At 41.1% G+C, this 27952-nt stretch overlaps 1 protein-coding gene and 1 non-coding gene across 2 annotated transcripts; one reads left to right on the top strand and one right to left on the bottom strand.

Moving 5' to 3' along the window:
• On the bottom strand, nucleotides 1-27952 carry TEKT3 (tektin 3). Its single transcript, XM_012472117.3, has 7 exons — nucleotides 27374-27952; nucleotides 24382-24465; nucleotides 16196-16266; nucleotides 12123-12266; nucleotides 9590-9812; nucleotides 5542-5696; nucleotides 1-217 (listed from the first exon to the last, which is right to left on the bottom strand). Exons 1-7 carry the CDS (start codon nucleotides 27950-27952, stop codon nucleotides 1-3), a joined length of 1473 nt encoding a protein of 490 aa, XP_012327540.2.
• LOC135275835 (U6 spliceosomal RNA) lies at nucleotides 8674-8776 on the top strand. The gene has a single exon (XR_010343403.1). It is a non-coding gene; the product is annotated as a U6 spliceosomal RNA (small nuclear RNA).

Here is a 27952-nt window from a genome sequence, read left to right as displayed (position 1 = left end):
CTAGCAGAAGCCGGCCAGACGGAGGGTGTTGGGGTAGCTCTTGCGCATGCTCATGCATTTTTCCTGGTCAATGTACAGGGAATTGGCTTTGACGGCCAGGTCATGCTCCAGGGTGGCTTTGGTGTGGACCAGAGACTGCAGGGTGTCCTCTGCATCCCTCAGGCGCTGCTGCAGGGTCTGGATGGTGTTGTCAACCTCGTGTACCTCATTAACAAGGCTGCAGAATAAGGGAATCAGCATGGTTAGGTTAGCAGAAGTCACACTTCTGTAGCTTACACAACGCCAAATACATCACATTGTAACCAGTGATGCAAAGCTCACGTTTTCTTTACTTTAGGGTTTATTTATCAGCAAATGAGGGGTGCATGAAATTAATAACATATGAAGAAATATAAAGAGAATGGCGACAATGAACCAACGGGAATGTAGATGTCCCAGGAGATAGAAAAGGGTTTCATAATTATAGAAAAATATCCAGAGCATTTTAAAATCATTATACCAAGGCAATTCTATAGTTTCACAGAAATTCACAACTGGAAAACAAAGTTAGAGAGGTCACCAAGCCCAACTTCCTTGTTTTACAGACTAGAAAATAGAGCCCGGGGGTTCATGAGCTGCCCTCTCCACCAGCACAGGGCCTGCATGCGTTTGTAAGCTGTACCTGGTTATCCAAGAAGCTAAGAAGGAAATACAGAGCTTCAGTGTCTGTAACAAGAAACTGAGTCCCATTTCCTGGCCCCATTCCCCTCTCGGCTCCTTGAGACAGAAGAGTAGAAGCAGAGATCCAGGAAGGCCCATCTCATTATCTGCAGACACATCTTGGAATGTGCTTGCAACTTTGCGGATCTCAAGGCCTTCACACTCCTGCTGTCCCCTACGCTCAGAATGCTCCTGACCCATTCTTCATCCCACTAATCTATCCCATCCTCAAATCCTAGGTAAACTAACACTTCTTCTGGCAGTCCCTTCCTTAACCCGGAAACCAGCTACTGCCAAGTGTTGTGAGTTCCAAGAGGACCAAACTTTTTCCGGCACTCAAGGTCTTGTGATTGTCTGCTTGCAGCATCTACTGTCCTTGCCCAGGGCTGCGTCCATAGCCCCTCCTGCAAAAACACACGTGTACAAAAAATATTTATTGGGTGAAGACCAATTTTCATGCCCTAGGTGAAGGAGGACATTTTGGGAGGTAGAGAATTGCCCAAAGGTCTGAATCCATGAGATCTACTAAGAACAAGACCCAGACTCAAGGCAAAGGAAGCAAAGGCAGGATGGAGCCTGGAGCATTCGCTTCCAAGCCACTTACAGGCAGCCTAAAAAGAGGAAGGCGCTGGTAAAGACCTCCACGCAGGCTCATCGAAGCAACAGGCCATGGGAACATATCCAAGCCGTGCAGTGCCTTTCATCTTACGAACTCTGCTGTCTTCTGTTTTCCAATGGCGAGGAGGGGGTAGAATTAAAGTTTAAGTACCAAAGTTTGGTTTGGTCTGGGGACGGTAAACACAAAATCTGAGAACTCATCAGAAAGCATATTTCTTGTTATTGTTTGTGTCAAATTGAATTAAAAAAGAAAGCCTTTATAAAGATTGCAGAGTATAAAATATCACTAGCAAAGAAACAGATCTTCGGCGAGGCTGCTGCAGATGACTGGTAATGGGATTTTTGCTGGTGGGTTGTTTACAATCGCACGAGGCCTGCCTCTTGTCTCCCACCCTCCCTGGCTTCGACAGGAACCCTGAACCCAAACACAGGACGTGGAGCAGGATGATGTATGAGTCTTCACTCATTTCAGCCAAATACGACTCTAGTGGAAATTTTATCTGGGAGGGAACGTTTGAAAATATACACATCAAAACATCAATGCTAAAACAAAACAAAAAAAAAGAATTCAAGATACATAGAATGCAGGCAGTAAGAGTACTTGTTTTTACACTGCTGTTCAAGGCCCTGTTTCACTCCCAATTTCCTTGTTCTTGGCTGATTGCAGAGAGCTGTTCTGTTGAAGCCACTCTTTCTCTTTCTTTCTTCTTTTTGTTGGGAGTTACAGAATTTAAAAACATCTTGCATTCAAATACAAATAAAGCTACCACAGTTTTGATATATATATATAAAACTAATATATATATGTGTGTGTGTGTGTGTGTATATATATATACATATATATACATATTATATATAAAGCTAATATGTATGTGTGTATATGTGTGTGTATATATACATATATACACACATATGTATATATACACACATATATAAAACTAATATATGTGTGTGTATATGTGTGTATATGTGTGTGTATATCTTAGTTCTATATATATATGCATATATGTGTGTATATATATACACACTAATATGTACACACATATATGTATATACACACACATATATACACATATATATATTAGTTTTATATATATACACATATATACACACATATACACACACATATATATATTAGTTCATATACATATATAAAGATTATTTAAGTGGAGCAGAGCCTGGTCTGTCTGGCCTACCACCAAAAATGCCAAGAATGTTTAGAATCACTTTTGAAATAACTCATTTAGAACATTTTTAAATAAAAGTTAAAGTCTTGAAATGAAAACAGCAATTTTTCTCAGTCCCCACTCCCCTGAGTTTATGATCTTTATTTTTTCTAAATCTAGACCACCAAAGGGCTGCTTTCAGAACGATCCATTTAAGAAGGAAAGTAATCCCCTCCCCCAATAATAATCCTAAAGATTTTTGGCAAGGATATTTTAACAAGAAAACTTGACAGAAACAAAAGTAGGTTTTGTTCTAAAGTCAATGAAGGAGCAGAGGAAATAGACATACTATGAAGTCTGCAGGAAGTGAAAGAAAAGCAAATTCTGTTCAGCCAGGAAAAGGGAAAAAAAAAAAAGTAAAAGTCATTCAGCTCCTCAGGAGAAGCTGTGAATGCCTCATTGTTTGAAAAATCCAAAGTCCTACTAGACCACTACTCAAAACCCATTTTAAAAGCAACCCTGTGTTTGTCTAACAGCAGTATGAGCAATTTATTTGTTCCCATCTCTACTTTTGATGACTCTGCAGTGATTTCTGGAGAATGAAACATCAACTCAGCTTCTCCTAATAACATTTACATAAAGTCACAATTGATGATCTAATTCTATCAGGCCAAGTGCATGCGTGCTCACTGCTGGGTTTTTCTAAAGCAGAGAGGTGCCTCTAGCTGGCTGTCTAGGGGCCCATCTAACCTCTGGAGTGGAGAGATGCTTATCCTAAATAATGAGCTGTGCATGAAGAGGGGTTCTATGGAAACCACTTTGAGAAATATGCAGACTGAGTGACCTCCTCTGTGGCTACGGACTAGGTAACAGCTCCACCAGGAGAAATGAAGCTCATCTTGGAAATGAAGATCATTTGTATACAACCTAAAGCATGCTTCATGGTGGTCAGCACAGACAACAGGCATGCTATACGCATAGGGTGTCTTACAATAATGATCTCCTCTGTGACCCTCAGTTTCATCCTCTGTGTGAGAGAGAGATGAGGATGCAGGATTTACTTTGCCAGCTCTTCCAGGTACCTGACAGGGGAATGGTAAAATCATTACATGACGTAAATAGAACTCTGAGTGAGACAGGCAAAGATTCAAACTGCAGCTCTCTCTGACCACTAAGTGTGACCTGGGCCAAGCCACTCACCCACTCCTGCCTCAGTTTCCTCATTTGTCATGTGAAGGTAATGAATGAGATCGTATAAAATGCTTAGGGCAGTGCCCAGCACAGAGTCAGATTAAGAGATGATAGTAGCTGTAATCCCAGCACTTTGGGAGGCCGAGGCGGGTGGATCACGAGGTCAAGAGATCGAGACCATCCCGGTCAACATGGTGAAACCCCGTCTCTACTAAAAATACAAAAAATTAGCTGGGCTTGATGGCGCGTGCCTGTAATCCCAGCTACTCAGGAGGCTGAGGCAGGATAATTGCTTGAACCCAGGAGGCGGAGGTTGCGGTGAGCCGAGATCGCACCATCGCACTCCAGCCTGGGTAACAAGAGCGAAACTCCGTCTCAAAAAAAAAAAAAAAAAAAAAAGAGATGATAGTAGCTACTATTATCACTGCATTGATTATCACCATCATTATCTTTATTATTATTATTATCATCAATGTTGGCCTCACAGAACCACCTTTCCTTCCATTTCAGGAAGTCCACTGTCTCAAACCACCTCTTATTTCTTTATTTTATCCCTTAGGATCAATCCTTCAAGATAAGAGAATTTTATCATGGAACCAGAGCGAATGGCACCGCCCCACTGCACCAGAAAGGCTTCTGGAGTTCATGCAGTGCCACTTGGCTCCTCCAGTTGCTATCAATTTGATTTGCATGAAGCGTTTTAGGACCTAAGAATAGCAATGATGAGGGCCGGGCACGGTGGCTCACGCCTGTAATCCCAGCACTTTGGGAGGCCAAGGCGGGTGGATCACGAGGTCAAAAGATAGAGACCATCCAGGTCAACATGGTGAAACCCCGTCTCTACTAAAAATACAAAAAATTAGCTGGGCATGGTGGCACGTGCCTGTAATCCCAGCTACTCAGGAGGCTGAGGCAGGAGAATTGCCTGAACCCGGGAGGCAGAGGTTGCGGTGAGCCGAGATCACGCCATTGCACTCCAGCCTGGGTAACAAGAGCGAAACTCCATCTCAAAAAAAAAAAAAAAAAGAATAGCAGAAAGAAAAGGCAGACTCACAGGTATTGGGAAATTAGAAATGAAGCCAGATCGTGGCTGGGGGTGGGAAGGGAATCTCGGCCAGTTCCTTACAAGTCCATCCCAGAAGGAATCTTCAAAGTTAAAATAATAATAAAATTCATGTAGTGTTTAGTAGATAAACTGTGGGGTCAGATTCTTCCTGCTGTGTATATATAGGAGCTGTGCTCGATGAAGACCAGCTGGCTTTGATTTCTACTGAAAATGAAACACATTGAAATCAACTTAAATGAGACCCTCAGCCACAAAGACAGCAAATGAGTAGATGGGGTCAGTGGAATTGGTACTGAAAGTCCTTTTTCTGTCCGGTCCCCCGTGCTGAGAAATACACAGAAAGTCACAAACTGCTGATTATAAGACAGGAGTTCTGGGAACTCCAAAGACTCCAAGGACATGCAAAAGAACCCGAAGACCACACTGGCCTCCCTGAGTGAGTTAAATGCTTAATAGCACTTTTTTGGTGTGTAGCGTTGTTTTTGTGTGTGTTCCTTTTATAAGGGTTTGTGGTAAAATAAACATAACATAAAAACTTTAACCTCTCTTAAGTGTACAGATCAGTGCCATTAAGTACATTCACACCACTGGTGCAATTGTGACCGCCATCCATCGGCAGGACTGTTTCATCATCCCACACCGCAACTATCCCCTTTCAACAACATCTCCCCATTACTGCCATTCTCACAGAAGGCTCCTACATGATGCATGTGGGCAGAAAGCATCTTTCTAAAGAGCCCGGAGCCCCAGTTGGTCTGCTGGACCTCTGAGCAAGCCCCGAGCTGTCCCCTCCCGCTTTACCGTAGCTGAGCCATGTCTCGGCAGAGCTCAATGTTCGGCCGCCTCGTGCGCTCGTCCAGTCTGGTCTGAGCCACCTTCAGGAAGGCAGTCTTGTCCTTGATGGCCTTCTTGATGGATTCTATGGTCATTTCAGTCTGGAAAATCTCCTGCAGAGTCTGTGACAAAGAGAAGCAATTGCCTGAGGCTTCGGTGCGGTCCCTTCAACAACCTGTCTCCCACCTCTTGCCTGTCTACTCCGTGCCCAGCACCTGCCTCAACCTAGCTGATGAGGAGGTCGCTTTACCAAGAGCCTCTTGATCCTTCCCAGCCCTGCCCCAGGGAACGAACGTGTCGCAATGGAGCTGGCATGCACCGGCTCTGGAGAGTGAGTGGCGCCTCTATCCCCAAACCTAGGCTCAGTGACCTCGTTTTGGTAGCTGGAAATCAGTCAGGGTGGGAGTATTTCAACCACAGAAATTGGGCAAATGCTACGAATCAGGGGTTCCCTGCATGCCACCTCCAATGGCCATTGTTAATTACTGACCGGCACACATCTGTGTTTTGATAAAAGTGAGGTTTTGCTGGGCACGGTGGCTCACACCTGTAATCCCAGCACTTTGGGAGGCCGAGGCGGATGGATCGTGAAGTCAGGAGTTCAAGACCAGCCTAACCAACATGATGAAACCCCGTCTCTACGAAAAATATGAAAATTAGCTGGGCGTAGTGGTGGGTGCCTGTAGTCCAAGCTAGTCAGTAGGCTGAGGCAGGAGAATCGCTTGAAGCCGGGAGGTAGAGGTTGCAGTGAGCCAAGATTGTGCCACTGCACTGCAGCCAGGGTGACAGAGCTGGAGACTCAAAGTGACTCAAAGCCTCACTTATTTATTTATTTATTTTTGAGACTCCATCTGTGGCAGGGGGTGTGGGGGAATCTCAACTATTTTTGAGACTCCATCTCAAAATAATAAATAAATAAATGAGTGAGTGAGTGAGTGAGTGAGGCTCTGAGTGGCCCTAATCTCCCTCCTCATGTCCGCATATCGGTGCGTTTCTTCCCACCTTCTCTTCCCACCAACTTGAGTGTCACTTTCCTCCTCGCAGAGGATTTCCCTTGCAGCAAATCAGGCTTAAGCTTCAGGGTACCTTGCTTGCAACAAAAGAGTACTGAAGTTTTGTATTCCTGATTTTATATTCTTTTTTTCTTAAAGAGTCCACTCCCCCAAATTGCATAAATATGCATCCCTCCTTGGTTCCTCCTCCTCTTTCTCTGTAAGGAGAGTCCCTGTCCTATCCTCTGAAAAACCTCCTTTCTCCTGGCATCTTGATCTCTGCGCTCCTGTAGCTCCACATCCTCCCATTACTGTCCCTCTTTCTGGGTTCCTTTCCATGGCCTGGAGACAAACCCAAGTATCACCAATTTTTTTTTTTGAAATCCCATTTTTTTACCACCACTCTCCCATCCAGTCCCAACGGAGTCCTCTGCCAAATGTATTCAACCATGGCTGTGCTTGGTTTACTTCCCATCCACCCAGTCTCCCCGTGGCCCCTGGATCCTGTCTCTGACCCTAGCTGCTCTCATGAAACTTCAGTTTCAAAGCTGACGTCAAGGCCTCTCTGACACCTCCCTCTCCTTGAGACCCTCACCTTGTTTTCTATGGCCAAGTGTTGCCCCAACTCCCTCCTTTTCTACCACTCCTCATTCACTTCCAGTGCAAGGCTTTGGCCTTGGGTGATGTCTCTGCAATATCCCTTTGACTCTCCAGAGACCTCATGCAATCACAGATTTAGCACTTGTGTAATCCAGGCACTCTTCAATCTGTCACTTGAGCTTTGACCTCTCTCCCAAGCTAAAAATCATTTCACTGTTTCTATCACTGAGGCCTTCTTCAGATACTATGTGCTCCATGAAACCATCTCTATCTCTTGCCAGTGGAAACAACTGCTCCTTCTTGTAAACTGTGTTCACGTTTCACCTGTTTCTAAGGAGTTCTTTCTGCACCTTTATGATGCAACTTCCAGTTTTCTACGTGCATGTCTTGTCTCTAAGACATGAGAAGGCAGCGTCAGTGTGGCATTCATGTAGGAAACCCCTGAGTGCCTAGCACAGTAGGTTGAGTGTACCTGTTAGGGCTGAATGGTGCCTCTTCCCCCAAAATTCCCATGTTGAAGTACTAATCCCCAGTGCCTCAGAAGGTAGCCATATTTGGAGATAGTGTCTCTGTGGGAGTGATTAAGTTAAATGAGGTCTTAGGGTGGCCCTAATCCAATATAACTTTGGTGTCTTTATAAGCAGAGGAAATTTGGACACAGACACATACAGAGGGAAGATGAGGTGAAGACACAGGGAGAAAGTGGCCATCTACAAACTGAGGAGAGAAGCCTCAGAGAAAACTACCCCTGCCTGCACCTGGATCTCAGAATTCCAATCTCCATTAATTAATTTTCTCTCTCTCCAGTGAGAAAATTAATTTCTACTGTTTAAGCCACACAGTCTGTGGTACTTTGAGTTAGGGCATCCCTAGCAAACTAACATATCAGTAAATTAAAATTGATTGAAGAAGGAACTCTGTCACAGTGGCCTTCTAAAAGGCCTTTAGAATGTCTTCTTATAATTGATAGTGTCTGATTCCATTAACTTTCTCATCAACGTCTTCTGCAACCCGTATTCAACCTACTTTTCCACGTTCCTCTCCCAGGACACAAACTATCTACACCAGCCACACATCAGTCTCCTTACAGACCTCAACTCAGCCTCTGATTTGCTGCCTCCAAGGCTTTCTTCAAGATGTAGCCCCACCTGGAATGTTCACGTCTCCCTCCAAATCCCAAAAACACTTTCCATATTTGTTATTTGCTAATCACGATTTGCAATATTCTATTTGTATTAATTGTTCATGAGCTTTCCCTACACAAGCATTTCTTCTCCACAATGTAAACTTCCTAGAAACAAAACCTATATTTGATGCTTCTCTCTGCCCTTCACAGCACGGAACACACTGTCTGGCTCAACTAATATTTGTTACGTGAAGCAGGCACCACGAGAAGGAAAGGTAAACCACTGCAGCCTGAGAAAATGTGGTTCCCTCAACTGGGTAAAACCATTGTAGGCAACATGGCTGATGATGCAAGTTTCTTAAAAATAAGAAACAACATTGCTTGCTTCAGCAGCACATATACTAAAATTTGCACAATGCATAGAAGGTTGGCGTAGGTCCTGAGCAAGGATGACATGCAAATTCATGAAGCGTTCCATATATTTTTTTTACAATAGGTAATGACAATACATGATATAGTGTCAAATAGCTAGAGGGAGGATATTGAATGTTTCCAACCCAAAGAAGTGATCAGTATTTGAGAGGATGGATATGCTCGCTCATTACCCTGACCTGATCACTATACATTAAATGTATCAAAATACCACTGTCCACCCATGAATATGAACAATCATTTTTTGTCAATTAAAAAAAATATGACACAACGAACTACATGAAGTGTAATCCACAGAAACCATAAGAGCTCCAAGACTGATACTAAGGAAAGGAAGAGCTCCTTGTTTATCTTGAAACACACAAATTCTGCTGGACTCCTTCATTTTATAGTCATTGTAAAACTCTTATGCTTAGACCACTTAAAATTTTTCAATACCAGAAACACTTTGAACTACCTAACAGTTTCCTATATTTGGTTTTGTATTCCAGAAAAGGGGTCTGAAATAATTTAACAGAAAACATTTCTACCATATGTTCTAATAATAAATTCACTTCCTAGCTATATACAGTGATTCATTAAACTTTAATAATAATATTTTTGTTTCTATTAAAGACTAAGAACCTTTCATTACATAGTGCCTTCTTTGTGTTCCAAATACCAGTGGATTCCAATTTCATTTTGACACCTGGCTACCTGACTGAAATAAATGGCATGCTTTGTGCTGTTTTAAATTTTTCTTGCTCTGTGTGGCCAGGCGGTCATGTGCCTACGGTGCCTCTCTGGGAGTGGTGAGAGATTTGTGGCCCCAGAGTACACCACTCAGTCCAGGTCAGCTACGGGGTACGACCGGTGGTTGATTTACCTTTGCTAAGTGCATCTGAATCTTATTCTTAGCATCTGCAGTCTCAGCAATGCGATTGGTGAAACACAAGTTCACTTTGTTGAATTGATTCCACATCTCATTGGCAGTCACAACCAAGAGGTTTTCAATGTCGTCTCTTAGCTTAGCGGAAGCTGCCCGTTCACTCTGGGAGCGGAGAATATTGTCATCTGTAAATTTGGCCCAGGACTCGGGCACTGAAACACTGAAAAAGAAAAGCAGAACCAGACAGTGGTGACAGTGATGAATCAGCCTACAGGATCGCCAGGCAACCATTTATCCTGTGACAGAGAAACCCCCAGGTCACCGATTCTAGCTTCACTATATAAATGTAAATATCAGAGTGAAGCTTGTTTTAAACTTTTCTTAATTATTCCTTATTTTACTGCTAATCAGTTTTCTATAAATCTAAAGCATAAGCTAGTTCTTCTGCCAGTTTCGGGGGGCAGAAGGATTAATGAATGAATGATGAGAATGTGTAGGTTCATTATAAATGTGTCACACATCACGTCAATCAATAAGCGTATGACAGAATATTCAACCTCAAGGGTAATCAAAGACGCATTAAAGAAAACAGCATCATAAGGAAATATTAGCAAGAGTAGAGAAGATGCTAATTTGCAGTGCTGGCGAGTATAGTTAGAAAAAGTTTCTCTCATATCTTACAGATGAGCATGGTGAATTGGTACAACCTTCCTGGAGGGTAAAAAGGCAAGAAGAGCCTTTCATCCAAATGTTTCCAGAAACTCCACTTCTAGAAATCTGTTATAAGGAGACAATATACCCAAAGATTTATGTGTGAGGATATTCATTTCAGCAATATTTATGCTAATCCCTGAAAAATTAGAAACAACGTCCATGTTCAGAAGTTTAAAACAAAAAGGCTGATTATGGTACATTTAAAAAAGTAATTCATATACCATGCAAATTTATGTTCAAGTAGAATATTTATTTTACAAACAATGCTACTGAAAAATCAGACAGGCTATACAAACAGCAAGTGTGTAATGACATTACTTAAAAATACAAATCCCTATCTATGTGTGAAAGAATATTGGAAGGACTAAAGATAAACTATGAACATTTTTTTTTTTTTTTTGAGACAGAGTCTCATTTTTGTCGCCCAGGCTGGAGTACAATGGTGCGACCTCAGCCCCCTGCAACCTCTGCTGCTGGGTTCAAGTGATTCTCCTGCCTCAGCCTCCCTAGTAGCTGGGATTACCACCACGCACCACCACACACCACCACACCCAGCTAACTTTTTATTTTTAGTAGAGACAGGGCTTCACCATGTTGACCAGAATTGTCTTGGACTCCTGACCTCAAGAGATCCACCTGCCTTGGCCTCCCAAAGTGCTGGGATTACAGGTGTGAACCACCATGCCCAGCCCTAAACTGTTAACACTGAGTGTCCCTGCATGGTAGGCTTATGGATGAAATTCATTTGCTCATTGGAATAAGATATTAAATAAGACTCTTCCTGTTGACTAGAGGTTTTAATTCAGTCCCTGATGATCAAAGTGTCATCACAGATGCTCTGTGCCCTGACATTCTATAGGAGATAGTTAAGAATTCATGCTGGAAATAGAGGAGGCCTTTTAAAGGGCTTAGGGGTCAGAATATATGGTTCCATCCCAGCCCACCTCCCATCCTCCAAGGAAGAAAAGAAGATGCTTCCTGCTCACCTCATCCAAGTAAGAGGAACCATTTAGGACATCACATACCTCACACTTGAGGTGTGAGTCTGACTCACACCTCAAGAATTTAAAGGTCCAAGTTGGTAACTGGCACTGTGCTTCTCACAGGGGAGCCAAGAAAAGGGCTGCTTTGAGGGTAAGCCACCCTGCAGGAAAGAATCCACTTGGAGGTTACTTTAGAAGTGGGAGGAGACATGAATGTGGGAAGAAGAACAGCGGACTTTTTGAGGTGATGAAAATATTCTATATCTTGACTGTAGCTGTGGTCATATAGGCATACAAATTTGTCAAAACCCATAGAAATGTACATTTCAACTGGGTGCATTGTTTTGTATGTGAATTTCACCTCAATCAAGTTAACTTTTTTAAGGGAGTGGCTGGGAGAGACCATGGACCCTGCCCAAAATTGCATCCAGGGGCCTGGCAAAGAAACCACTGATGGGGTAAGTTGAACAAGCTGTGGTAGGAAAGGCACGGAGCTGTTTTCAGCCTGTATCCCACAGCATCCAGGGCATGCTGTGCAATGGCAATGTGTGGCTGGTCTGTGTTTTTGTAGGACTTCTGCATCAAGTAGGGTTATTTTCATAGTTAGAAAATATAAACAATAAATATTTCTTTACAAAAGAATTCAGGATGCAATGATCAAGGCCTGACCACAGAACGTGCTTGCTTACTGAAGACTTGTACAAAGCCGGGTGTGTCTCTCACCTTCAGACATCTTACCATGCTTTCTGTTTCAGCCTGTAAGCTGTGTCCTTTTGAAAGGGGAAAGATTTAAATGATGTCGAAATCACAGCAGTGGCGTGTGCCTGACTTACGTTGCATCGACCCTCTCCACTCCACAGAAGTAGCTGACACCATCTGACGTGTTGCGCAGGTGGTGGCACTTGTCATCGATCCGATAAGCCATCTGCTTGTCACTCAGATCCTTCTCCAGCTCGTGCTGTGACGCTCTGTTGGCTCTGTAACACAGAGTCAGGAAGTGGAGCTTCACGCTCAGGTGACAATGTCCTGCAAGGACACATGAGTGCCCTTCCATGTTGGGACCTCTCTCACTGTTCCTCTCGCCATCTCTCCCCCTTCACACAGTGTTCAATTTCTCAGTCAAAATGAGCACTCTCTGGAGATGCCCATACACCTGTGTCACTGGGACCCTAACTCCTGCCCTGTCTACACTTCTCCTTTCATAGGGTGGGATGGAAGTGGGGAGAGCAGGTGAAGATAAACAGGTGTCCAGGATCTGCAGCCCCAGCTAGGGCCCATATTCCTAAAACACACAAACCCTTCCAGACGGGACATGGGTTCAAAGTAATCTGTCCACATCTATGCCTTACAGTCCTTCCTTTTCCTTTTCCTCTTCTACATCCCAGCTCTCTTTTCCTCCATTATTTTAAAGTAGATTCCCAAGAAATCATGAGGCCTTTAGAGCCGAGCCCCCGGCCATCCATTGGCAACCTCAGTTTGCGGTCATGCTGGGGCTAAGAAGTTTGCCAGGAGATAAAAACCAAGGGTCAAGATTAACCTCCAGGGCAGGAGTGAGAGAAGGCTTCAACAGAGATCAGGAATTGATGGTCCACCCAGGCTCACACACTCAGCAGCCACCCTGCTGGAAGGAAGAGGTCTTGGTGAGCTCTGAGATGCATGGTCTTGCCTGTAGTGTCAGGCAGAGAGAGGACCCGCAGCTCACTACCAAAGACAGGCCCTGGCGGCAGGCATGGGTGACAGGTGAGCCACACGGAATAGTTCATTCCACAAGTAATTACTGAGTGCCTCCCACATGACAGGCACCATTCTGCGAGCCTAGGATACATCAGTGGACAATACCAACATCTCTTCTCTAAGGAACCAGCATGCTTTTGGGAGAAAACAGACAACACATTCAAGGAATCGGCAATTTGTGTGGTTAGAACAATGCTAAAAACAAAGCAGGAAAAGGGAGAGCAGGACTGTGGTTATAATTTTAAATAGGATGGCCAGAATAGGTCTCACCAAGTGACATTCAGCAAAGACATAAAAAAGGGGGGATCAGATCATGCAGAGCCATGATGGACATGCGAAGGAGTCAGGATTTCCTCAGAGTAAAATTGGAGGCCACTGACTTACAATTTAAAAGGATCATTCTGGTGCTGGGCTAAGAACAGACTGTAGGGGGGCAGGAAGACCAACTAGGAGGCCCCTGTAGTTACTCAGGTGAGAGATGAAGACAGCTTGGACCAAGGCGGTAGAAGTGAAGGAGGTAAGAAGTATTCAGATTCTGGATATGGTTTGAAAATAGAATCAAGAGAATCTCCTATGAGATCGAACATCAGTGAGAAAAAAGAGCTTGATCACTGGAATAATGGAATTCCATCAACTAACGTGGGGAGGCTGGGGAGGGAGAAGCTAGGGGAGAAGATGGAAGTCCAGTTGACATAGTAAGCTTAAGTGTTCACTGAACATCTACATGGATGGAGACATGAAGGAGGTTGTTGGAATTGGAAAGAGACATCTAGGCTAGAGATAAAAAGTGGGGAGCCACTGGCAGATACATAGCATTTGAAAAAGTAGGAGAGCTGAATGAGCTTGGGAATTTCTATATTCTCAGCACCTAAAAACAGTTCTGGTAGAGCGAAGCCATTCGCTCAGTAAAGGTTGCGTTGAATGGAATGAGTTAATTCTAGCTGCAGCTTCCCTTCAACTTAGCCTGTGCTTTGGAGCAAATCACTTGACCTCTCAAAGCTGTTTTTCTTACCTATAAAGTGTAAATGAGAGTAGTAGCATGCAAGTGATCTGCACTTTGTGATATTCTAAGACAGTAAATGTGCAAAGGATGAGAAATGAAAAAGCTCCCTTCCCTTGCCACTTCTGTGCTGAGGCTCTTGCCTCAGGTGATTACGTTGAAATTCTAGGACTAGAAGGAAGGCCTTTCTCCTTTCTGGTATGGGACCAAGATGTCCCACAAGCTTCTTGTCTTGAGCTGAGACTCTGTTCGAGGAGGGGCTGCCTGGACCCCCTCTGATTTGGCCTCAGAGTCTACCGGGGTAGGTGTTTGAGGTGGCATCCCATCAACATGTCTTATAGCCCAAGATGGGAAGAACTCTGGCTGCCCCGTTAGTGCCTAACGAGATTCTATTTTCAGCTGAGATCCAAGCTGAGGGTTTCACTGTTCCTTCTGAAACAAGTATAGTTGATAAACTCTCTTCCAGTCACCTGCCCTGGACGGAGTACAGTGGCCCCCACAAATCCTGAAGAAGCTATCCCAGGAAGTGAGGTAGGCATTTTGCCCACTGTGTATTAAAGGAATGCCAAGTTCCTTGAAGGATTAATAACAAACATTCCAAACAGGTACATACATACACACAGAACTTTCTGCAAAGGTCTGCAACACAGGCAGTATTGAGGCAATTTGTAACGGGGATTTATATGAGATGAGGCTGTTCCACGGTGAAACAATCTAGGCCAGGAACAGTCAAGAACACAAAAGATGGACAGCAAATTTTAGACTACGAAATAAAATGTGGGTTAGGAACCAGAACCAATGCTTTGAATCACACTAAACCATGTTTCTAAAATTCCTAGGGAGCAGAAACCACATACAGTCATCCTCAACTGCTCTTTTGCTTATCCTCATCAATTTCCAAATTAAAAAACCCTTCCAGTCACAGCTCGAGAGAATCCCAGCATATAAACCTCGCCAACCTTCGTGGTGTTGAGCCTGATGCATAGGGTGAACAAATTCAATGAGCAGCATGGACGCTTTTATAACACACATAGCCACCTCTCCTATTGGGTGACATATTCAACACGACTTCCTTCTATGGCCATAAGCAAATGAATGCTGATGTTTCTACTTAATGTTAGCCAACAGGCTCAGCCAATACTCTCCCTATGCTGACAGCTATGATCATTGCTTAAGACTTTCTTTTGATTATTATTCTTCCCCTTCCTCATTCCTCATCCCACCCTCAACCATAAATATGAAGTACCAACTATTGCCAAGAAAAGAGAGTCCATGCCCTGGAGGAATGCGTATTCTGGTGAGGAATAGGAAGGGCACACAATTAGAATTCTGTGAGATGCAGTGAGCATTGCAAGGGTGTAATCATTGAGGAGGCCGGCTCTTGAAGGAGGTATGGAAAATAAACATTCAAGTGAACCAACACTCACTACTTTTCCAAATGTTAGGTCTGAACAACTATAAGCCAATCTCTTATAAAAAAAAATGCAAGTCTTTTGAGTTAAAAGAAATCTTAGTTATGCTTAAGTGAGGGCAGAAATCTTTCCCACAGCATCTCAGAATTATTCATTTAAATAAAAATGTAAAGCAAGTATTCCATGTACTTATCTTTTAAAAAAAATTTTTTTGAGACAGAGTCTCTCTCTGTTGCCCAGGCTGGAGTGCAGTAGCACAATCATAGCTCATCACTGTAGCCTCAAACTCCTGGGCTTAAGCAATCCTTCCACCTCAACCTCCCAAGTGGTTAGGACCATAGGCGCCTGCCACCATGCCTGGCTAATTTTTATTTTTTAATTGTATAGATGAGGTCTCGTTATATTGCCCAGGCTGGCCTTGAACTCCTGGGCTCAAGCAATTTTCCTGCCTTAACCTCCCAAAATGTCTTTTAAAAAAAAATTTAATAAATGGTTATGGGTACATAGTGGGTATATACATTTATGGGGTACATGTAATGTTTTGATACAGACATACAGCGTGTAAGAATCACATCCGAGTAGCTGGGGTATCAAGTAATCATCTTGACTTTTGAATAAAAATACATGAATATGCCTCTGTGTGAGTGCGTGTGTGTATGTGTGTGTGTCCTTACAAGAAGCTAAGAGAAATTTGAATGAGAGGCATGAAAGTATAGCTCAATGATAGATTTTGAATTGTATAGAGACATAAAACTCTTACGCAAGTTGGGCAATAGCCTTATCCAAATGTAGCTTCATTCTTTCTTGACAACACAGAATAGTATCAACTTCCTACTCAATTGGAAAAAAAAACATATTAATGCTTTCATTATTGAACATAACACTCAAAGTCAGCAATGCAATAAAACACCAATGAAGAAAAATTTTGTTTCTTAAAATACTGTGAAGTTAAACAAGAAAACAATTTTGCATCCACTTATTTCTCTACATGCTCCATGATACTGCAATCTAAATGTCAGACTGAGACGCAGCCTTTATAGGCCTATGGGGAAATTATATTATGGAACAAGTGGGGACATGGTTAATATTTTAGGATTTTTCTTTCTTTTTATCTCTGTCCTTAATTAAAACAGAAAAAAAAAGACCAAACTTCTGGTAATATGCAAGATCAAATTTAAATACATGGCTGCTTCTATAATAGCTATTCTTCCAAGACAAAGTAAGTCAGGGAAGGAAAAAGCACGACCAAAAGGAGCTTCTCTCTGGCAGCACATGAATCCTCCAGAAGGCAGTGCTTGGGTCCAGACATGGAGGCTGACTTCCACCCTGGGAGGTCACCCTCCCGTCCTGCGTGTGTACTGCAGCCCAGAGCCTGTCCTTGTACAAACACCTGTGCTAGCCAGGCCTCTCTCCTGGACCACACACGTTGCCTTTTGATGCTGCTAGGATGTATCCACTAGCCCATAACATATGTCAGAGACTGTTAAATCAACATTTATTTCCCTTTGAAATTTCTATGCACATTAGAAAATGTGGGAACTCAAAATAGCACCAAGATATTTAAAAAGTACACATCGTTACTGTCATCATTTTCTCAGCCAGAAAGTTGTCATACGATGCATACTGCTTTGGGGCATTTGAAACGTGAACATTTTCCCATGACATTAAAAAAATAATGTGATGAATGACCTTGATCGATATTTAGACACCACTGAAGAGTATGCCGTTTCCCAAGGTTTTGACAAATACGGCCAAATTGCCCTTCAGAAAAGAAGTGCCTATTTACAATAAAAAATGAACATGTGTTTTCTTCCTTCCCCAGCAAGTGGCCACTGTCACTCCTTTTCATCTTCACCAATGTGATGGAACCACACCCCCATCGCCCCACCAAAGCCAGCAAACCTCTCTAAATTTGCAAGCTGATATTATGAGTATTCATTTGTTCATCATATGGCTTTTTTAACTTGTGTGAACTGCCTGTTCACATGCCTTTCCACTTTTTCTGTCATTTTTCATATTCATTTCTGAGGGTTATAAACATGCTTAAAATCCAATCTTTTTCCATCATATACGTCACAATTTTTTTAGCGAAACACCTATATCATAAAAGTTTGCCGTTGCTTTTATAAATGTGCATGGTGCTTTTGATATGGATGTTTCTGATTTCTACAACATCAAATCTATCAAATATTTCTCCTTTGGTTTCTGCCTTTGTTATTTAGACAATAAAGGCCTTCTTCACTCCAATACAAAGTATTATTTACCTATATAGCCTTCCCCTTTTATTGTTTAATCGTTTAACATAAAAATATTAAATACATCTAGCGTGATCACCCTACTGTCTGGTTGTTTGGTATCTGAATTAATGGAATAAAGGAAGAGCTAAATTCCCTTCACGCATTGACACCAATGTTCTCCCTGCCTTGACAAGCAGGCAAGATTTCCCGGCCTCACAGTAGGTTGTGCATGAGTCGTAGTTTTTGTGTGTTCAGTTTTTATCTTTCTTAATGCCTTGTGTGTATGTGTGTCTGTGTGTATTTTGATGAGATTTTATCAAAAGATGCACAGAGTCCTGCTTAGAAAATACCATTTAAAACCCCAAATTGTGTTTTTATCCTTTGTGTACACAAAGCAGAGTGGAAGAGTGGAAATTCTTGGGACTTTTAGTGGGAAAAAATGCATTTAATGAGACTCTTGCTGTAAAAAAATTCCTACAACAATAATTTTTATGTGTGAATTTAAATAATGTCATATGATGAATGTCAGATGGTTGGGGGCAGAAGGGTTCATGGGAATACAAAAAGCCGAAAGCCAAAGGCCTCTGGCACTGTCCCCAATGCTAACTTATCCAACCATCTGTACCCATACATGGAGGCGGCCTTGAAATACACAGTACAGCACAGGCAGGACAAAGCATTCCCTCACCTGCCCAGGAGAAGAAAGTTTGCAAGAAGGTGGTGGATACATACAGAAAGCAGAAGTATAGGAAGAGCTTTAATCTAACTAGATCTCTGGCTGCTGCTTCACACCTAAGTAAGTGAATTGCACATTCAGGAGCATGGAAAGTGGGTCCAACATTTCCAGATCCTGGACTTGGGGAGAAATAACAGACCCCATGAGTTACAAGGTCACAGTGACTTCATCATTGGCCATTCAGATTGCAATGGCCAAAGTGATTAAAGTTCAATTTCATTTTAATTATGATGAAAACAAAACATGGAATCATGTCCAATTGCTTGAAGAACCTTGAATGAATCCTATTATTTGAGTGGGTGAAACCTTTGTGAAACATCTGTTGTTACAGTTCACCTCTTCGAATGAGGGGGGCTTGGGGAGGTGGAATAGAGACTTCCCAGCCTTTTACTTCCTATCACCTCAAGTAAAAATCCCTTCTTGTGCGCATTCACAGGTCTTGGCTCGAACAGTGTTGAAAACATATGCCTTGAGAGTGTGGAACGATGAGCAGTGGGACTCAAAGGAGGGGAGGGAGGAAGGTGGGATGTTGGGAGATTGCTGGGTGATTACAATGTGCATTGCTCCAGTGATAGATGCCGGGAGGGTCCTGATTTCACCACAGTGCAATATATCAATGAAGCAAAATTGCACTTGTACCCCATGAATATATACAAATTTTTTACAGAGATAAAATCTTAACAGAAGACATATACTTCAGCACCAGACAACCCCAGTTCAAATGTCTTTGCTACTTGCTAAACCAGACCAGAGGCAAGTTATCAAGTAATGGCAGTAATACCTGTCTTTCCAGGCTGTTGGGTAATTATGTGCCTAGCAGATGCTAAGTGCTCAGTAAGTGTTAGGTCTCGTAGTATTGTAATATGGGTGATTTTCATGACTTTAGAACTGAATCCTCATGTAAGATGTGGGCTCTGCTGTAGTTTCAGCTGAGGAATATGCACCACATCACAGGAACATCGAGTTTCAGCCACAAATGTGGATGAGTGCAGACCCTGGGCTGGGGCCTGAATTATGAATATAAAATTATGACTCGGATATTCTTGTTAAACTCAGACTCTGCTCCCACAGGTTGAGCCTTTATATGTGGTTCTATTTACCTGTGTTAACTGAGTCTTTTTAAGTTTTGGGAAAGTGGGTAAACTGCCAGTCTAACAGGTGAACAAGCTACTGAAATCAACTTTTCGAAATCAACTTTTCAAAATCAAGCTGCACACCTGAATTGCATCTAGCTAATGAGTGTTTACCACCTATAGGTGCAGACACTCCATTTCCATATATGCTTTATAATGATAGATTCGCCAAATATTCTCGTCTTCTCATTTATCCTTGAGTTTAGGAAGCAGAGGCATTTCCTTTCATTAGAGATCTGCATTATCAGCATTTGTTCCTGAGTTTGGCCAAGATGACCCATCAGCTACCTTTTCTGGTATGGCTGCTGGTGAGAAGCTTCTGGTCCCACAACCTGCTTACAGTCAGAAACCTAGGTGAGGAGGGTAATTCTCATTGCTGGGGGTCAGAGCCCACCCAGACCCTCTTTCGGTGCTGATAGCAGGGTTTCTATTCAATCCTAGCTTAGAGAAGAACCCCCTAGGGCTGGACTGGGCTGAAATACTGAAACGTCTCTCCAGCAGCAGATCTGACATCTCTGGAACTCATTGTTTGCATTCTTAACAAACCTCTGAGGCTGGAGTATTTTTGCTCTCTGCTTCTGCAACACGGAGGAAGGAAAAGCCTCTCGTGGGAAGGAAACCAGCCAGCTGGGGCTAGGCCCAGAGCTTCAACCTGAGTTCTGAGCAGCTGTCTCAGCCCCCAGCTCAGAGCCAGGCCAGGGCAGGCTGCAGGGGAGATGACTTTGCAGGTTCATCTGGCTCTGAAGTCCAAGGAGTCAGCATGGTCTGGGAGTGCTAAGAAGATAGTATCATGATTGATTCCCCAATGGAAGCTGTTCTGTAAGAATTTATCCACTATCACTGGTTGAATGTAATAGTCAACAGAATTCAGTAGAATTCATGAGAAAATATTTCATTGCATCCATGTTTTTCAGAAGCAGGCCTTCTAAGGGTACTTCTTTCCTTTGCTAATACACATTTAATTATTCTCAAAATTAAGACCTATTTTGGTAAAAAATAAAACACATGCTAATATCACTACCTTGAGTAAGCTACAGAATACATTCACTACTTGAATTAATTGACAATGACTAAAGCATCCCACTCAATTCATGAACCATTACTCTAATTGCACGTTCAGTTTTGAGATAAAGCCACCCCTGTCAGTTTTTTTAGATAAAGTCTACCCTGCTACTGACCTAGACAATAGAAACCTCTAATGCAGAGGTTCTTGTTTTTAAGAAACGGCTTTGTTGAGATATAATTCATATACCATGTAATTTACTTGCTTAAAGTGTACAGTTTGATGGTTTTTAATATGTTCACAGAGTTGCATAATCATCACCAGAACCAAATTTTGAACATTTCCATTACTTTCCAAAGAAATCATGTGCCCATTAGCTGTCACCCACAATTTCCAATCCCCCAAGTCTCTATAGATTTCCCTATTCTGGAAATTTCGTATAAACGGAATTACAGTATGTGGTCCTTTGTGATTGGCTTCTTTCATGTAGCATAATGTTTTCAATATTCGTGGATCAGCACTTCTTGCCTTTTTTTGGCAGACTAACCTATTGGACAGCTATCCTACATTTTACTTATCCATTCATCAGTTGATAGACAGTTGTTTCTACTTTCTTTCTTTTATAAGTAATGTTGTTATAAATGTCCATGCACAAATTTTTGTTTGGGCATATGTTTTCTTTTCTCTTGGGCAGACGCTTAGGAGTAGAACTACTGGATCATCTGGATCATACAGGGTCATTCATACTTAACCATTTCCCAAAGGATCCGCATCATTTTACATTCCCACCAGCCATGTATGAGGGTTCTAATTCCTCCACATTCAAACCAACTTGTTATTTTCTGTATTTTTTATTATAGCCATCCTAGTGGGTATAAAGTCATATTTCATTGTGAGATCCTCTGCCCATTTTTAATTAGGTTCTTCAAAATATCTTTTTAATTTTGATGATGTCCAGTTGATCCGCTTTTCCTTCTGTTGTTTATACTTTCGATATCACATCCAAAAAACTGTTGCCTATTCCAATGTCACGAATATTCATGCCTATGGTCTTTTCTAAGAGTCTTACAGTTTTAGCTCTTATGTATAGTTCTTTGATCCCTTTTGACTTAACTTTTTTTTATATGTTGTGACATAGGAATCCAACTTCATTCTTTTGCACGTGGATATCCAATTGTCCAAACACCAACTGTTGAAGACACTCTTCCCATTGCATTGCCTTGGTACCATTGTCAAAGATCAATAGATGGTAAGGTGAGAGTTTATTTCTCAAATCTCAAATTTTGTCTATTGTTATTCAAGTACTACACTGTCTTACATATTGTAGCTTTATAGTAAGTGTTGAAATCAGGAGGTGTGAGTCTTCCAACTTTCTTATTTTGCAATACTATTTTGGCTATTAACTATCCCTTGAATTTCTATATGAGTTTTAGGATCAGTCCACCAATTATACAAAGAAGTCTGCTGGGATTTTGATGGGAATTGTGTTGAGTCTATGACTCAAGTTGAGAAATGTTGCCATCTTACTACAATTAAGTCTTCCCATCCATAAGCATGGTATGCCCATTTATTTAGATCATCTTTAATTTCTTTCAGCAATATTTTGAATTTCTGAGGCACTTGTTCTTAACGTTGCCTATTTATTAAGATCACCTGGGGGATATTTTTAAAAGATCAATGCCTTGATCCCACTGCAGATTTGAATCAGCATCTCTGGGTGTGGGACCCGGCCACTGATATTTTTAAAACCTTTGCCAGGTGATTCTAATGTGTAACCAGGTTTGAGAGCCACTACTAAAGTAATGGAAACACTAAGTGTAGCCAAGTACCAAAAAAAATCTGTTGCAAATATAATAATGTGTTTGTGGGTAAGCTAATGAAGTTAAGGTGTTAGAACTGGCTTGTAATTTATTTTATACAGAACATCTCAGGATTCGTGAGAACAAAAGGCCAAGAGAGAGATGATGGTAAATTCCTATCCAGTTAGGATGACAAAGTAGATGACAGATTATTTTAAGACCTGAGAGATTGATCAAAGGCTGGGAAAGAAGAAATGGAAGAGCGGAGACCCATCACTAAAAAACTATTTCATTCAGAATGTTCTATTTCTAACCACTCCTGTGCAGTCACAGGGACAGTGACTTTTACAGTAGATTGCAAAACCTTTCTGTAGTAGCCAAAGCTTCCTGAGTATATTATTTCAACTCAGAGTTCTCTCAGAGAACCAGAGAGTAGAGAAAAGGAAAGAACAAAGAAAAAAGTCTGCTTGTCATCTTTAGTGTCATGGGTCACGATGAAAATTTAAGCGATGTTAAAGTAGAGCATTGATGCCATGTGGTATAAAATTAGGCTGCCACCTTGTCATACTTACTTTCCTACGAAGGACTCAATTCTAGCCAAGGACCAATTAAGCAAAGGCACACAGGTGGGACCCTGCAAAGCCTGTTCAGGGACAGAGAAGATGGATTCACTGCAGCAGAAATTCTATGATTCAGAGAGGGAAATGAAGCTGAGAAATTAGGAGGGAGTCAGACAAGAGAGGACTTAGTGGATTTTCTCCTGCAGAAATTAGGGAGTCAAGGAAGAGTTCATACCAGAGGGAAGAAACTGGTGGGAATATATAGTATAGATCCAAGGGAAACCTGGGGAAGGAAAAGTGCTTGGGAATTTCTTATTAACCAGATATTTTTTAAAAGAGCTGGAAATTGATTAAAGGAGTTGAGGAGACAATGGGCAGCAAGCCATGGAGATGAGGGAACACTGGTATCATCACGAGAAAGGGATAGGCACAAGCCTAAGCAGGCTTTATGAACACGAACCAGAAAAAAAAAGTTACCAAACTAAAAAATGTTTGGCAAGTACTTAGGAATGCAGAACTCATGCTTAATAAAGTGTCTGGGCTGAAAAAAGAAATTGGGAAGGGCTCCACGTACATGATCCCTGAAATGTTAAAAAATGAAAGAGATCTGTGCTAACAAGTTTAAGAAGTAAAGATCAGAGAAATTAGAACTAAACCAAATTTAATTGGTGGAAGGTGGAAGACAGATTAGTGGGAGAATCAGCAGAGTAGTGCAAATGTGACTGTAAGTTTCTGGATGGCAATTCGGCTATATATCAAAAGCTTTCAAATGCATAGAACCTTTGTCACATCAATTACACTTTCCAAAATATATTCTAAGGAAATAATCAGAAGTACCTACAGTTATCAATAATAATATTTTTGTATGCTGCAGTACTACTAAAATAGGAAACCAAAGGAGTGTGATAGGGAAACACCTAATTATATGAGAGGATTGACTTAAAAAAAAAAAAGATAGCACCTTTACATTGTAGAACACTGCATAACCATTAAAAATCATGTCTTAAAAGAATATCTAATGATATGGAAAAAATTACCCCAATATAATTTTAAAAGAGTATACACTATTCACATTTATAAATACAATGATTCTAATCTTGAAGACATATCTGAGCATCATTATGTGAGTTAGGTGGGACCTATTTAAGAATGATTAATAAAAAGATGCAACAGAATTGTAGGGAAAAAAAGGAAAAAAAAGCATAATTAATAAAAAGACTGAAATACCCCAAAATTAATAGTGGTTCTGTCTAATAAAGCTTCAGGTGATTTTTGTCTTTATTTACTCTTGTTCGCATTTTTTATATCCTGAATGAACATATAACCAAGAGAAACATCTTTGCTAAATGCTATCAACATCTGATATGATAATGCTTTACTTATAAGTCATTTTATGTAACATCCTTTTTTATTTCTACATATTAAACACACACCTACAACTAAGATGCCTGTTACTGATGCATTTCTCCCATATTTACCATCAGCAGTTGTGTTTCAACTTCATCATGAACTAGGTCAATTCCCATCCTCTTTTCTCGATGAAACAGACATTCTCGGGCTACCTACATATACATAGATAATAGAAAGCACTAATAAAAACTGACAATCCATGACTAGCAGCTCTAAAAATTTCTTTCAAGATTAAGTCAATAGATACTCCCAATACCAACTTTTCCAACACCTTCGTGAAAATCTAGTCTGAAACAGACTGTAATGACTAAATGAATCTCTACCGCTAGTTGAATGGTAAAGAGGCAGCTCTTCAAAATAGTTTGAAAATATTCCTAACTTGGAATGTTGATAAAATAAAGCAGATGGCATTTACTTGATCCCCACAAATTAGCATTTGAGGGCATTAGTTGGCATTAGTTTCTTCAGGCGAGATAGTTCAATAACATGAGACACAAGTCTTCAAGATATTTCTAAATATTTTCTACTGAGAAGAATGAGGAAGAAATGAATTATTATCTTTAAAAACATCAAAATATTTGTGTTGCCAAAAGTCCCAGTGATTATTTATAAAGTGTCATTTATTGTTTTCCTAATTATACAAATAATATGCCTTTATTCACTAAAGAGAAAAAATACAGAAAAGTAGAAAATATGATTAAGCCATACTCCTATTACTACTTTGTTTTAACAAGATAGAGGTTATAATGTTCTTAAAACTTTATATTATGCTTTTTAGTATTGACATTAAATCGTAGACCCAAGTCATGAAATATCCTTTGAGATAAAGTATGTTAGTGGCTCAAATGGAAAACAGCTTAAATTTCAAACAATAAATTATGTATGAAAAGTCATTATGTAGCAGTTAAAATGTTTTTTTCAAAGACTATTTTATAACATAGGACTCCCAAATAATATTAAATTTTTTAAAGCATAAAATACAATGGTATGTATACAATAATCCAGATATACTATCATTAAACAAAATCTTTGAGTGAATCTCTAATTGTTTAATAGTATCACTTACCAGAAATGGAATTAATGGGTACAGGTGAACTCTGATTATTTTAATACATATTACCAAACTGCTTTCCAGGAAATTTCTATCAATCCACAACCCCACCAGCAATATATGAAAGTGCCCATTTTCTGCTCTTAGGCCAGCCCTAAATGTTATGCATTTTCATTACTGCAAGTTTGATAGGCCAAAGGTAGTTATTTCATTGATCTAACTTGTATTTTATCATTAAGCTTTAACATTTTTCCTTATATTTGTTGATCGCCTGTATTTTCTCTTTGGAGGCTTATCTGTTCATGAGACTAATTTTAAAAAGTACCTTCCAATACTGTGTTGACAACAAATTTTCAAACACACAAGAACATCTAGACAAAAACTGCAGAAAAAAATTCAAATTAGAACCATCTTTCTGAAAACAGTCATCACTGAAAGGGGTACTAAGAGAAGAAACTGAATCTCCACTATCATAGCTATCATTTTAAGGATATTTTTAATTCTTGAAGGCAGTCAGGGGTGGGATGAACTGTGGGATAAACCAGTACTTCAGAGTAATCTGAGGCTCAGGGAAGGTGGAGAAGCCCTTCTGATTCTAAACTAAAATTTATGATGAATTAATTCAAAAATATCATTAGTGAACTATCAACCGTTCTCAGGATTTCTGGGGATTGTGTGCCTGTGTGTGTGTTTCTGTATAGTAGGGAGGGTTTGCAATAGGCAGTGAGAGTGTGCAGGGTGCCCCAAGAAACTCCTCCACCTGCCAGACTTCCAGCTCCTTGATTCGCTAAACTCTTCTACTATAGATGCCGTGGTAGAGACCTACTGCAAGTGCTCATCACATGGGAAGAAATCATGCAAACATGAAGAAAAATGGTGCTAGCTGTGCTCATCAAAATGTATACTTCTAAAATAATTTCTATAATTTGCACATCTTCAAACATGGAATGTCTTCTTTCCATGGAGGAGGGTGGAATGGGGTTGGAGGGCTCATCACATAGCCTGAGGGGTAGAGGTGACTGGAGCCCATTCAGAAGCCTAGTCAGAGGCCAGTAACCAACTGAAATGCTCCCTTCATTACTATGGCAACTGGCCTAACCTCAGTCCCATTTTTCTATTTAATCAAACAAATTCCATCTCCTAAGATGGTCTCATTTGATGATGTCACTATGTCCTGAAAGGGAATCATAACATATACACAGGAGGCTTTCAAGACACAGACTAAAAAAATTAAGTTTTTTGTCTTGAATATTGTTTATTTTAATTTAGGGACAGCAGTGATGAAGCAGTCTATTTAAAAGATAAGATGGTAATATGCTTTGGACCCTGCACAAATCTCAAGTCAAACAGTAATCTCCAATGTTGGAGGTCGGGCCTGCTGGGAGGTGACTGGATCGTGGGAGTAGATCCTTCATGAATGCTTTAGCACCATCGCCTTGGTGCTGTTCACAGGATAGTGAATGAGTTCTCTGGAGATCTGGTTGTTTAAAACTGTGTGGCACCTTCCCCCTTCTCTCTTGCCCCTGCACGCTTCATTTAAGAAATCTGCTCCTCCTTTGCCTTCCGCCATGATTGGAAGCTTCCTGAGGGCTCCCCAGAAGCAGAAGCCACTATGCTTCCTGCACAGCATGTAGACCCATGTGCCAATTAAACCTCTTTCCTTTATAAATTACTGAGTCTCAGGTATTTCTTTACTGCAATGTGAGAATGAGGAATATAGATGGCATGTTCACCTTAAAACACTGTGTGTCCTAATGGTGTCTCTTTAATTATCCTTCTTTGCTTTGCATTCAGTTATTTCAAGTGGTTGTCCTTCAAGTGTATAATGCATTTAAAAAAAAAAAAAAAAAGGCAGTGCTTTTGCCATTGCTGAGACTAGTCACAGATTTATTGATAGGGGGTTGCTTCTACAGATGAAGTAAAACGTAATTCAATATAAAATAACCACAGTAACTCAGCCAGTGGGTTATAATCATAAAAACGCAGTGCCTTCTATCACAAGGTCTTACCTGAAGATGGGCTTCCGTTCCTATCAAAGCCCGCTCCAGTCTTTTCTTCACATCGGTAAGGGTGTTTGTTTCTCCAATCATTTCATCCAACTCATGAATGATTTCAGATTTCCAAAACCCTATGTCATTGACACGTTCTCCCAGATTTTGGGTTGTGTCTGCCTGGGTTTTTCTTGTTTGTTGATATTTGTCTTGAATCAGGCGAGACGTATCCACTCTTAGTTTCTCTGAATTATGTCGGGAAGTGTTGGACTCTTGATAGTTGGTTAAATTGGACCTGTACCAGTCATCTGGTGTGTATCTTGTGAAGAAAGTGGTTCTGTTAGAAACAAAGGGAAGCATGGTATTCTCGGACACCCTCTGTGATCTGGTGCAGTACGGGGCCACGCTTGGGAAACTGGAGGCAACTTTGTAGTATGTGCTGGGTCTCCAAGGAAGGCTCAGGCTATGGGTCAAATTGGAGTGGGGAAAGCGGTCCCTGTAGCTTGAGGCCATGGTACTGATGGCTGGTAGAAAGTTGGTTGGTGTTGGTCTAGGGTGGGCGTAAGTTGCCATTAAAGTACAACCTAAGCGCTCCAT

Source organism: Aotus nancymaae, unplaced genomic scaffold, assembly GCF_030222135.1.
Source record: "Aotus nancymaae isolate 86718 unplaced genomic scaffold, 86718_ANA_hifiasm-v0.15.2.pri h1tg000018l, whole genome shotgun sequence".
Classification (NCBI taxonomy): domain Eukaryota; kingdom Metazoa; phylum Chordata; class Mammalia; order Primates; family Aotidae; genus Aotus; species Aotus nancymaae.
The sequence above is the reverse complement of the archived record's forward strand: the minus strand, read 5'-3'. Positions and strand labels throughout refer to the sequence as shown.

Coding starts and splice junctions, on each gene's coding strand:
- TEKT3 (XM_012472117.3), bottom strand. CDS start 27,952: ATGGAGCGCTTAGGTTGTACTTTAATGGCAACTTACGCCCACCCTAGA. Junction 5,697..9,589: donor TTCAGATGCACTTAGCAAAG/GTAAATCAACCA, acceptor TCTTTGTCACAG/ACTCTGCAGGAGATTTTCCA. Junction 218..5,541: donor CGAGACATGGCTCAGCTACG/GTAAAGCGGGAG, acceptor CTTATTCTGCAG/CCTTGTTAATGAGGTACACG.